Here is a 12,651-nt window from a genome sequence, read left to right on the forward strand (position 1 = left end):
CTGAGGTGGAAGTCAAACCTAAAAGCTATCCAGGTGCCAAAAATCCTATTTACATGGCTGCGTAAGTGCTGCTTCAGCAAGTCAAGAGTTTGGCCCAAAGTATTGTCAAGAACAAAGTGCAAATCAAAATAAGTATGTTTTGATTTTTACTTTTTTTTGTTTCTTAAATGCAACTTGTAACATTAGTAGGTAAAATATTTTTAATGGGATTTTTAAATTCATGTTGCTCAGTTAATGTTTGGAATAATTTTACCAGTCAGCCTGTGCAAATGTTTAAGTCATTGTGTATTTGCAGAGTTGTGTGAAAACTATTATTTACTGTGCAGGAGGAAAATAGCTTAAAAAAATCTGAGGATCATTTCCATTTTAGATCAGTACAATTTTTTTTTAAAAAGCATCATGTTGTAAACTTTTGCATTTCAAGGCCATAATTAAGAAGTTCTAAATAGCATAAAATGAAGCACTGATTAGAAGTTTGAAACGGAATATTATATATACATTTCTGCCGTCAGAAAGAAATCCACAATTTTAAAGTGAATTTTCTATACAGGTAGGCAGAATTTGTCTTTCAGAATATATTTACAGTCTGTATGTTGACATGTTATTTCAGCAAAGAAACAGTTTGATTTTCCATCAAAACAATACAGGTTTTGTCTTCAGTCGGTATGGTCTGCTTAAGCCTTTTAAACATGTCCAGGGATGGTGAAACTTACAGAAGTCCATATATCTGCTTAATGTACAAATTAGATACATTAAAAAAATTGTGTTTCAATAAAACAACTCCTTTGTCCTTGACAAAGAGAGGTCAAAAATAAATATGTAGCTTCTGAGCAGATCTTGGCTCCCTGATCCTCAAAAAATAAAACATTTTGTTCTTACCACTGTGATATTTCAAAGTTTTATTGGAGCACAGTTTCAGGATTCTTCAGATAGTACTTGTTAGGTATCTAGACTACTAAAGACTGTTCTTAGGGCCCCTTTGAGAATGCTAATTTTATGGGTTATGGAGTGCCACTAACTTCAAAGCATTGCTATTGAAATTGATGTTTTTAAGCCTTCAAGAAAAGCAGCTGACTCTTCTGTACACAGCAAGTAAAAACCTCTGGCGACTTAGTAAAGTAATAATTTATCTCCTGTTAAAGACACATTGTCCAATAAGTGTTTCTTGTGCCTAACTTCTTTTTCTTCTTGGTGTATTCGTAGCAGTAAAAAGTGCATTTACACAGTGGTAGAAAAAATGGGCAGTTTAACTGGTCAGAAGTACCTGTGTGCAATGCATATATCGCTGCACAACTCCAGTCCCAAATTGCTTAGCTACCATTATATCAATATGAGTATGACAGGACAGAAAATAGCTCTGACTCTTCCCTGTGCTTAGTTGCCATAAGCTAAATAGTGTTGGATCCCTGTGGTGTAGTTTGTGAGACTTTAAGTGTAAAGATACACAGATCTTTTGTAGAACCCTCACTTGCTAGTTCCCAGAATCCATGCAAGTTCCCTCTGTTCCTTTGTATCCATTTAATTTTTGGTTTTCATTTTGAATAATCTGAAATAATGACTGATATAAGGACTTTAGCTCTAGGAATTAAATCCATGCTGAAGATAAGCACCAAGGCCTTAATCCTGCAAAAGCCTGCAATACACTATGTGTTAAGCTCTGCAGTTGACCCAAACCCATATTACTTCAGGCTTGAAAGCTGTGTGTTCTGTACATGTGTTTTTTAGGATTGAGGTCTTCCTGTCCTCTTCAGTTTCACCTCATTGGACTCAGAGCAGACAAACACAGCCAGATCCCCACCAGTGGCACCCTACATTTATGCACATATAAACACATGAGCACATCTACCTGTTCCTGTCAGTTTGTCCAATTTAGGCAGGCAGTTTTACAATCTGATCTACAGAATTTAATGCAACTTCAGCAAAACAGGTTTACAGTTTTGTAAAATAATTCTATTTGCATTTTCAAATTTTAACCATTTCACAGATAGAAAAGCAAAACTAAGAACTAAGGGTTATGTTTATTGTTTAAGAAGTATTCCCAATTTTCCACCATTATGAAATTTAAATATTTTAATGTGTATAACTATAATAATAGGGCTAGAATTGTGCCATCTAGGACATATCATTAATAAAGTCTGAAATAAAATGCACTTTGGGATTGATGAAAACACTTGGGGCTAATTTCCAAGGAGGTACATTCAAACTTTGGCATGTAACACAGTTTTGCACTCAACTTCCACAAAAACCAAATGGGATTTTAATGCTCTTTGGAAAATCCCAGTCTTCAGTTATGCTTGCAATTAAACGCAACTTTGATAAGCTATCTTTTTTCCCTTGTGCATCACAATGCACTCAATGAACAATAAGCAGAACTGTCCTGAAGATCACCTGTATATATGGTTCTACCATCCTTTCAAACAAAATTATTACCCTTGCGTCATCTGCATTACATATTTTAGAGGAGTATTTTGTCCTTGGTCTCCAAGCTGAATGTACAGAAAAACATTCCTTAAAGAACTGTTTGGATAATTTTTCTCTGAGGTTAACCCTTTATAAATCAAAGACTTAGAAAATACAATTTGGTTTTTAAGCCCATTGTATCCCATTCAAAAAAAGTGTCATGTGTTTTTTTGAGGCTCATGTTTTGCTTTTATCCCACAATGAAAGTCCCATTAATTTCTCTGGGAGTTCCACCATAGATTGAAGCCAAGACTCACACAAGGGAGTAGGGATGTTGGGCACTCCAGTTTTCAAGTATCAGACTTAAGACATCTTAGAAAAAATGATATTCAGAGGATAGATACCCAGCATTTTCTGCAAATCAACACCCTTAAAAGTGTCTTCAAGTTGGCCCTCAAACACAGAGACATCCAGAAAAGTTAGTCACTTTTGAAAATCTTGGCTTGATTGCATAGCATGACCTTACTTCTCTAGCCATTGGGAAAAATACCATTTTTGCAGCAGCTCTAAAACAGCTGTATACTCACCTGTTAACCTTTAAATAGTCTAGTCAGAACTGTTCTGGCATCCAAACTAAGGACACTCTGCGAAATAAGGGAAGTACAGAGTAGCTAGCAAAACACCTTAACATTCACAGCTTTACAGAGACCAAGAAAGCAGGTGCACTTTAGCCTGTGAACACAGCAGTATTGCCAAGACTGTGGAACATTTCTATGAGAAGCATTTCTTCTCAGCATCCAGAGTTAGCACAGCAAATGCACATGGTGAAATCCTGCCCCTGTGACATCAATAACAAAACTCCTTTTGACTTCCATAGGGCTGTCAGTAATACCTTGCCTGTCCTTTGGTGCCAGGGCTGAGAGCACATCAGAGGAAACACACTTGGCAGGATGCTCCCCCCTTAAATTCTGAGCCATGCCATCTGTGGGGAATTGTTATCAGCTAGTCTCCCTTGGTCAGGCAGATGGGTGGGTCCAAACTTGGACCCTTTAAAGCGAAGAGGAAAAAGGAAGAACGCTCCCCATGCCCCATGCTTCTTTAGGTGCTATGGTAAATTGGCTCTGCTTGCTGTTTGGCATACAAGCAATGCAACAACTCTTTTCAGGCTAGACAGTAGTAGAGAGCAGGATGGATTTATAATATTATTTTTACCATGTGTTTTTCTCACTTTACTTTACAAACCAGGACCCCCCTCAGCTCCTCGGAATGCCATCTCAAATGTTAACGAGACTAGTGTCTTTCTGGAATGGATTCCTCCTGCTGATACTGGTGGAAGGAAAGATGTGTCTTATTATATTGCATGCAAGAAGTGCCACTCACACTCAGGTCTGTGTGAGGCGTGTGGCAGTCATGTCAGGTACCTCCCACAGCAAACCAGCCTGAAAAACACCTCTGTCATGATGGTGGACCTGCTTGCCCATACAAACTATACCTTTGAGATTGAGGCAGTGAATGGAGTGTCCGACCAGAATCCCGGAGCACGACAGTATGTGTCTGTAAATGTAACCACAAATCAGGCAGGTAAGTGGAACTTCAACCTGGGAAAAAAATTTGGGGGTGTGGGGGTCTGATCTTTTCCCCTTCTATGGGTGGAACTCCCATTGAAATGAGTGGAAGGTCTGAGGATGGCAAACTTGGGCCTTACATTCTTCTACAGGGCTCCCCCCACCTCCCACCTTTTGCTGTTTCACAGCATAACCATTGCAGCCTTTCACAGCAGGAATGTCTCCACTCAGCAGGAGGCATCGCTGGTTATGTTTTCTTTTGTTTTTTTAACATAAAACAGCTCGCAGATAATCTTTCCGAGTTTTGCATTTCAGTGTACCCACCTACTAAAACAGAAGGAACATAATTGTCTCCCTTATTGGCAAAGGGACATCCTAGGGAGAGCATTTTGATTTCAAATGTTGGTAGTTAAGTGGTCTTACCAGCTCAGCAAATGCTTAATTATCTTGGAAAAGCAGCTGAAGTGGAAGTGAAAACACAGAGGGAGTTTAGTCCCTCTTTGGCATCATAGTAAAAAAACAATTGTATTCAAGGTGGTGAGGTGTAGCCTGGCTTCACCGTGTCTCGGGTCAGGTGGCATTTGTGAGTAATTGCTCATTATTTCCTTTCTGTTTTGTATCCTAAGGTAAAGATCATAGAGATTTTTTTTTCTTCCACCTAGGGCTAGACTCTGCTTTCCACCTCTGTGGGAGCACAGAGAAATAAGGTGCTTAGATCAACCCACACAAGGTCCAAGCAGAATTACATTGCTATATGTTCACTGGAGCACAGACACTGCACTTGTTATACTTGCTCAGGGATGCACATAGCACCCCAGAGGCAACCAGTGGGACTCAAGAAGTTGGTAGAGCCCTAGTGGTTATGTCTTCTATGCACACAAACACAGTAGGATGTAGCCCCTGTGTATACTCCCTGCACTTCACACCACACCAACAAGCTTTGTGGAATGATGTGGAAGGTGTTAACATATTTTGCTTGTATATTTTCATCCTTTCCTCGAAGACCATGTTCTGCAAAGGCCTTTCCTTACCCATCTAGTTAGCTTCATGCCACTTATTAAAGGAGTATGCAGTACTCCCCCCATCATGACAAGTTTGTGACTTGTGGCATGGCTGGTTGGCGGCATTTAGGAGGATACACACATGCAATGACAGACCTTGGCCTCTGTCAGGCTCTCACTCTCCTTTAAATGCACCCAGACCACACTCATTATCTCTTTCCATATTGGGCCCATTTATGTCAGGAGGTAGGTTTGGTGAGGCAATAGGCAGCAACACAAGCATATGTGGCATGATAAACTGGGCAAAAATCGCAGCATTGATGTAACAAGTGGCATGAGTACACATTTAATGTACATCACAATTACCAGTGCTGCTATTGTTCGTCTTGATGTTGGCATAGGAAACACAGGTAGTAGAATCAAGAAATGCATACTGCATCATGATCCAGACTGCTCTGGATAAGTGTGCTGCTCATGCAGCGATCACCTGCTATGACATTTTGCTAACTATGTGTAGTCTGTTTGGTGAGTTAATGGCAAAGAGCTAGACAGGCAGTGGAATGAAATGCCAGGACAGCTGCTGTGACATAGGTGAATACCCATGCAAATTTGGCTTAATTGTGGGAATGTTTCTTCCCTTACCCAAGCAGAATTTGCCTGAGCTTCAGTGAGACAATTAAACCAAGATTTCTGAATCCTTACCACAAAGCAGAAAGATGTTAGACTGCACTGGTTTGAATTTCATCAGTATAGCTCAGGTACATATTTGTATGCTCGGCAGCCACCAGAGAGAGCATTGATATGTTGTAGCTAATCAAATCCCTGCCCTGGAAATTAATTTGGATTGCTGATGTGTCAGGCAAGCCATGTGAATATATCTCGAGGAGGGGAAAGAAAACCACTGTCGGTCGCTGCTCCCCGCTGATTGATGTGGCAGGATGCCTTTAAGAGTAGCACCAGCGGATGACAACATGACACTCACAGAAACACCCGCTTAATGCAAATAAACAACCATTGTGATTCATAATACCATTTACCATTTTCCCTATCAGCAAGGCTCTTGCCAGCAATTTTCTTTTCGGAAAAAATGTACATTCTTCTTAATGGACTGACATTACCATTTCTCAGTTAGCACTGGATATTTCCCTGACACTTGGAGTTAAACCTATAGACACTTTAATGAATGATTCTGCATGGGTAAAGATGGCACATTGACAACTGCTGCTTTCTATAAGGAAATCTGAGTTATGCATCAGCCTCTAGAGAGTCATACCAGGGGTTACATGCATGACAGACTCTCCAGGTATCAAGCTGAGAATATTTACCCTTACGCAGGTGTTACCTAGCTAACTTCTTTTGAAACAGCTGCTTTGGAGAAATATTAGGCATGGGGGTTTCTGATGATAAGCACAGTTCTTGTGAAGGATAATGGAAGTTATGGTTGTGATTTACCTCTGGGCTTCTCTGGGTCTCACCATTGTAACTGCACTGCAGACAGTGTCATCTTGGAATAAAACTGAAAGAACTCAGTGGTTAGTCAGACCCGAGACCTGATGTTTGTAATTCACTGCGCAGTATCGAAATTACATCTTTTTGCTTTCCTCTGTTTGATTTTTTTTTTTTTTTTTATGTGCTGTTTGGAGAGGTCCTATTCAAATGTGCTCTCCAAGGCTAGTTCTGCAGTGCTTACCCAAGAGATGAGCCAGATTCCTTTGAGTAAAAGGGCCCTGCTACACATTCAAAATAAAGCTGGATAGAATTCAGCTATGGAGCTAATGGCTCTTTTTATAGCCGGATAGTCAGTTTTATCATGTCATAATTACTGTGCAGGTGTGGGTGGTCTAAATTTATTGCATGCCTAACCAGTTAATTGTGTGATAATTACTTTGCACTTGTGTCCAGTCTTACTTTGCATATGTGGCCAATCTAAATTCACTGCATACTATACCAGTAAATTCTGTAATATATGCAACATGTAGCAGGGGCCAAAGCTGTGGTCTCCCTAATTTTCTTCACTGCCGCTTGGATACTGATTGGAACAAGGGCTGGTGTATTCTTTTTGAAGAAAGAGTCACAGGGGGCAATTTTCAAATGAGAGTTAGATATTCCATGGGAACTGAATGCCTGCAGTCCCTGATGCCTTTGAATATCCCCTTCACAAGTAAAGCAGCCTTCAGTTTTCTGTATACTAGCTGCCCCCCACTTGCAGCAAGAAAAGGAGGAGACACATGCATGGTTTCTACAGAGCTTATGTGTGTTCAACTCTTCTTAAAACCAGTCCCTTTAAAGGTGGGGCAGTGAGTTTCTTGTATTACAGCAGACAGGGTTAGACATAGGTAAGGGGCTCTATTCTGCATTCCATTGCACCAGTTTGATTAAAATGTGAAAGTATGTTTGCCTAAATCTGGTGCAGTGAAGTTCAGAATCAGGCCATTGGGAATCGGTATAAGACTTGAAGCAGACACTAAAGTTGACAGAGACTTGCTAACCAACATTACAAAAGGAATGCCTAGTCTTTTTCTTCCTCATTTTCATGTAAATCCCCAAAAAGACTTCAGTAATTTCAGAAATAAAAAAAAAGGCATGAACAGCAGGATATCGGCTGCTCCAGATGTTTTTTATATATGGAAACTTTGGCAGTAAGCAATGTAACTGGTTCTGGGTTCTTGTAGGGACTGTTTCCTGAAAAAATTGCTTCTTTCCTAAGTATTTATCTCTCTCTCTCTCTCTTTTTTATTTAAACTGGCACCAGTAGTCAGTCTGCCATTTTCAGAATTATGAAATTTTATTTTCTGAAAGATGTGTGAACTGTCTTGACTCAGAATTAGATTTCAGAGTACAACAAGAAAAATACTAGTTCTGTGTGCAAGAGGAAAAATATTACAATAATCTGTGAGATGAAGTTGATTAGCTAACCCTGGCTGATCAGCATATGGAATCCAATAATGTTGGGGGGGGGTTTGCTGAAGAATTTGAGTGATTAAATGATTAATTTATGACTGTCTGTTTAATATTCAAAACATTGTGACCACAAGACCACTGCGTGGTCTAAGATGAGAATAATAGAGGATCCTACTTTCATGTAATAATTCATATATAATTTGGACCATGGTTTTAGAAAATAAAGAATTTGGCTGCTGAATTCTTATTTTGAGCCTGAACCAAGTGACCAGCCTGTTTTTCAAAGGCATTGAGCTCCAGCTCGATTTCTGCATATTGGTAAGGCAAGAAACAATAGAAGGAGAAGTCAGATGAGGGGAGAAGGTAAAATAAAGGCTATTAAATAGTTTTGAAGGGAAAATCTAAGCCAGATGAGATGAATAGAAGAAAGTCAGCCCTCAAAATCCATCTGCTCTTCAGTGTTGTCTGCTTCACTGGGTATGCACCTTCCAACTTGAAGAGTAAAAGAAGAGTAGGTGTCCTCTACAAAACAGCTGTTCAGTATGTAATCCAGATTAATTCCCTGAACTCTGAATGAGGCAGGTTTTCAGGGAGAAAATAAATAATATGATTATGCCGCACAAAGGACTGCATTACGGTTGCATCTATTTGCCTTATATTGTATATTAAGCTTAGATGATATCTGTGTGACAAAGGTTGATTCTGTGCTATAAGTAGTCAATATATTTTCCTGAGAAGCAAATTCATGTGGAGCCCATAATTATCCATAGGCTAGAAGCAGAAAAGGTTTTTGCTACAGAGTTGTGGAGTGTTATCTTCAGGATACGTCAATGGAGGAGCTTTACAACTCAAGCACTCTACCAGACCAAACAGTGATGGTACAAAACACTTGCTCAAATTCAAAAAAATCACATCTTGACTGTGTTGGAACTGAACTGTCTTCCCTTGCTTCTGTTGTATGCATTAGCAATCAGATAGCTTCTAAAACCCACAATGCATGATGCCCCCTACACATTGCATGGCATAGGGGAATCCTGCTTCCCATCGGGAGCTCAAGGAGGGTTTGTACTCCAGGGTCAAGGTCCAATCTTGGTGCATATAGCAGGTCTGCCAGATGCACCCACTCCATCTGCCCTCTTGTGTAGTGAACACTGGGCATATAAGTGACATAATATTGCCCTTGCTCCATGAGGAAGTAACTGTAACTCAGGGTATCTAGTTGTGCACTGTCATGTATTTGCAAGCTCAACATTAACTTTTCAAATGTACCATCTGGTGATAGCTGTTTCCACATTCCACCTCATTCCCACCAGTGAATTGACTTACTAGAACATTCATGGAAAGCAACTATAAGGAGGGGGTCAAAGCACATCTGAGAATAATTCAGTTCACTGGTCAAGCTAATATTGGGTGATTTTTTGGTGGGGGGCAAAGAAGGCGGGGCTGGAGAGGAAGTGTTTCACACAGCTCTGTGATTAAACAGAGCCATGTGTATTAAAAAGGACTCATAAATCCCCTGAGGTCTTCCTTCTTGCCTGATCTTTACACAGAAAGAGCCATTATATGGAACTCTTATTTGGAACCTGTATCTTACAGACTGCATCACTGGGTTCTCGGAGCATGTCGGTTCTGATGTATTCTCATGACTGCACATGCACACTGAGGTAGATTGGCTAAGATGTCTTAAAATCACACTTTCATTGTTTGATCAATACAAGATTCAAAGTGACCTTGTTTATTTATTAAAGGTCTTTGCTTTCCCTGGGAATTTTTAATATTAGGGCAATCAATTATTATTGTCAAGGTACTGGGAAGGGGCCAGAAGGGAAAGTGAAAGAGAAAATGCTTCCCAAGCTGGTTCCTTCTTGTTTTAGTGGCATCTGATTTTTACTCCAACACCTGATCTTACTTGATATTCTGCTTATGCAGTCTATGAAAGCAGTGCTTTCCTATTCTGTTATGGTTAGTTTGCTTGGATAAAGTGTAAGACATATGGGACTAAATGTTTGGACAGAACGTGCACAGAACATGGAAGAGGCCCGAATGGTCATGGGCAATGAGAAATCACATGTACTCAAGACATATGTCAGCCTTATTCATAACAGATTGCCAAGACTTGCAGGAATGTAAAAGAGAGCTTATTGAATCTTGGAGTCTAGGAGAGGTGGAGAAATTAACATATATTGAAAACTGCTGCTTAGCTACATACTCCAACTGTGAATTTCTGTAGGGCAGAGGAATGAACCAAATGTCAGTGAAAGAGTTTAGGATTGCAGTTTGTCAAAATGTGGTCATCACTCTCCATCTAAGGTAAATGAATTACATTTTTTAAAGTGTTGTCCAAACTAAACATGTGACTACCTTTCAAGGTGGAAAAAAATTCTCATTACTCTCTAAATGAATCTTACAGCTTTTCTCTCCTGACCACATTGTATACAGCCTTTGTAAAGTTAGCATTGAAAGAAAAGGAAACTCTATCCATATGAATATTCTTTACATTAACCATCAAGTACAACATCTAAGCACTTCCAGGTAAACTACATTTGCTTTGTAAAATCTCAAGTGGACTTGATAGAGCTTTCTGAGGGTCTTTTCATAATAGAAGACAATTCTTCTTGGAATATTTCATATCAGCTGAGTATATGAGTGTGAATACACGTAAAGTACACACAGCAGTGTTTCCATGTACCCCCAGAAAGTTCCTGTCAATCTATTCTAGACTGATGCATTTCCAGTCCCTTTTTTCTGCATAATAATTGAAGAACACACTTGCAGGGACCAGAAGTTCCTGAGGTGAATTCTACATGCAAGCATAATAAAAAAGGAAGGGGCTTATTAAGTATGAAGAAATGTAGGCACTAATGGATCTGGACTGTGAGGAGAAGCCATTGAAGAAGATGCATACATCCTTATTCACATGTTCCCTGGCTGTTCTGCTCTCACCATCACCCTGGAGAAAGCCGAATAGTGATATATCACAATAATGCTGCTGTATATCCTTGCCCATCTGGATGCCATTGATCTTTGGACTTCTTGCCAGCCAGTCTTGGGCTTTGGGCCAGTCATGCTTGCCATTCTGGAATTCAGGGCAGCCACCACAAAGACAACACTTTTTCTTGAGCTTCAGAGCAGGAAGCTACGCTGAAGACCAAGCTAGTAGGACAGGTTATCATATTTTGGGGAGCAAGCCTTTAACAAGACTTTTAGCTTCCATTCCTACCCAATGTCCATGGCCAATGGTCATGTCTGCATGGGATGCTGACTGCACAGTACCCCAAGACTACTGCACAGTCTCACGCTACTGCACAGTCAGCGTCACAACAAAGCCGTTCTTTGGTGCTACTGTACAATAATGCAGGTTACTGTGCAGTCATTTAGTATCTGTATAAATCATCAGAACCCCCCAGTAATGACTGTGTAGTCAGTGTCTCATGTAGACATGGCCATTATAACTGACACTGAGAACTGACTGTAGTTGGCATGCCTCTGAGTACAGTATCAGCCTAAAGATTTTGGGGTGGGTCATCAAGATTACTCTTTGAATGCCCACCCTTCTTGCAAAATCCATGCGACTCAATTTACAAATGAAGAGTGTGAGTGTTTACGGGGTGGGGATGAAGGAAGAGGATGAAGAGTTAGATGCTCTCCAGCCTCTTGGTAAAGAATAGAGTTCAGCTTATATGCTGGATATTTCAGCTGCATCCTATTTTCAAGGATCTTTTTCAAGGAAAAGTTCCAGACCTTTTTCTTTATCAGTGAAAGCAAAGAGTTCATTTCTAATTCCCTGTTCCTTTCCCACCCCATATCACAGGGGCATCCAACCAGGGTCTTCATGGATCCCTAATAATAGCACCATTATTTGACCATTGTTTATTTTGTTGGGGGGGAAACCTACTGACAGTTGCATTTGTTTATTTCCTCCAATCTCAGATTCTTGAACAACATACAACTTCTCTCACGTATTGCTTGCCAGAACTTTCTTTTATTTAGGAGGCCTTTCCTAAAAATAGCTCATTCAAAAAGCAGTCTCAGCAGGCATTGTACAGATCTCTAAATCAAAATTGACAGTGATGACTATTTTTCTCATCCAGGAAAAAGAATTGTGTGAGCTGCCATATTAATTTCCTTCTGCGTTTTCAAGAAGTAGCCAGGGTAAGGCATAATAACAGCATCCTTAATGGGACCACCTTAACAAGGGGATGAATCAGAACATGTATTAGCTGGTCAACACACAAAAAATCAGTCACAGATCCATCACAGATTTGATCAAAAAGATGGGACCACCCTAAGCCTCAAGGAATTTGAACTTCTGCAGTTCATCTCAGCACCTCTCAGGCCAGAACACTGATGAGAACCATGTTCTTAGTTAGGCTGGAATATACCTTTCTAGTCATATCAGCTGAGGGGTCTTGCAATCTGCAGTCATTCTGGAAACCTGGTCAGGTCATTGCTGGGTATGTCTGTGCCTGAAAAGACATTAGGTATAAGTAGTAATGAACAGCTGGCTGCAACAGAGGAGTATAATCAAGTCACAATGTTTTACCCCAGGGGCCTCCTTTTTTAGACAAGGATGTGTATGAGATGGTTTGGATGGTTCTGCCTGAAGCAGGGAGGTTGGACTAGATAGTCTCCTGATTTTGACAATTTGGCCTGTGGTTAGATCCAGGGCCCCTTGAAGATAGTGGAAGGATTTTCCTTGCTGGACTCCTTATCAAATCCTATCAAGCCCTTTAGTTTTTGTTCCTTATACAGAGTATATTTTTATTGGTAAAATTGACAAACTC

At 40.1% G+C, this 12,651-nt stretch overlaps 1 protein-coding gene across 7 annotated transcripts in view; it reads left to right on the forward strand.

The window, feature by feature from the left end:
• EPHA5 (EPH receptor A5) overlaps positions 1-12,651 on the forward strand; it is a 305,046-nt gene that overhangs the window by 156,570 nt on the left and 135,825 nt on the right. For 5 of the 7 annotated variants that reach the window (XM_019534208.1, XM_019534207.1, XM_019534206.1 and 2 more), the window contains exon 4: positions 3,646-3,981. The exons of the other annotated variants lie outside the window; for them this stretch is intronic. In XM_019534208.1, coding sequence (XP_019389753.1) covers positions 3,646-3,981 — 336 coding nt within the window. The remainder of the gene's footprint in view (positions 1-3,645; positions 3,982-12,651) is intronic. 7 annotated transcript variants of the gene reach the window in all.

The sequence above is a fragment of the Crocodylus porosus genome, unplaced genomic scaffold (genome assembly GCF_001723895.1).
Source record: "Crocodylus porosus isolate Cpor-Errol unplaced genomic scaffold, CroPor_comp1, whole genome shotgun sequence".
NCBI lineage: Eukaryota > Metazoa > Chordata > Crocodylia > Crocodylidae > Crocodylus > Crocodylus porosus.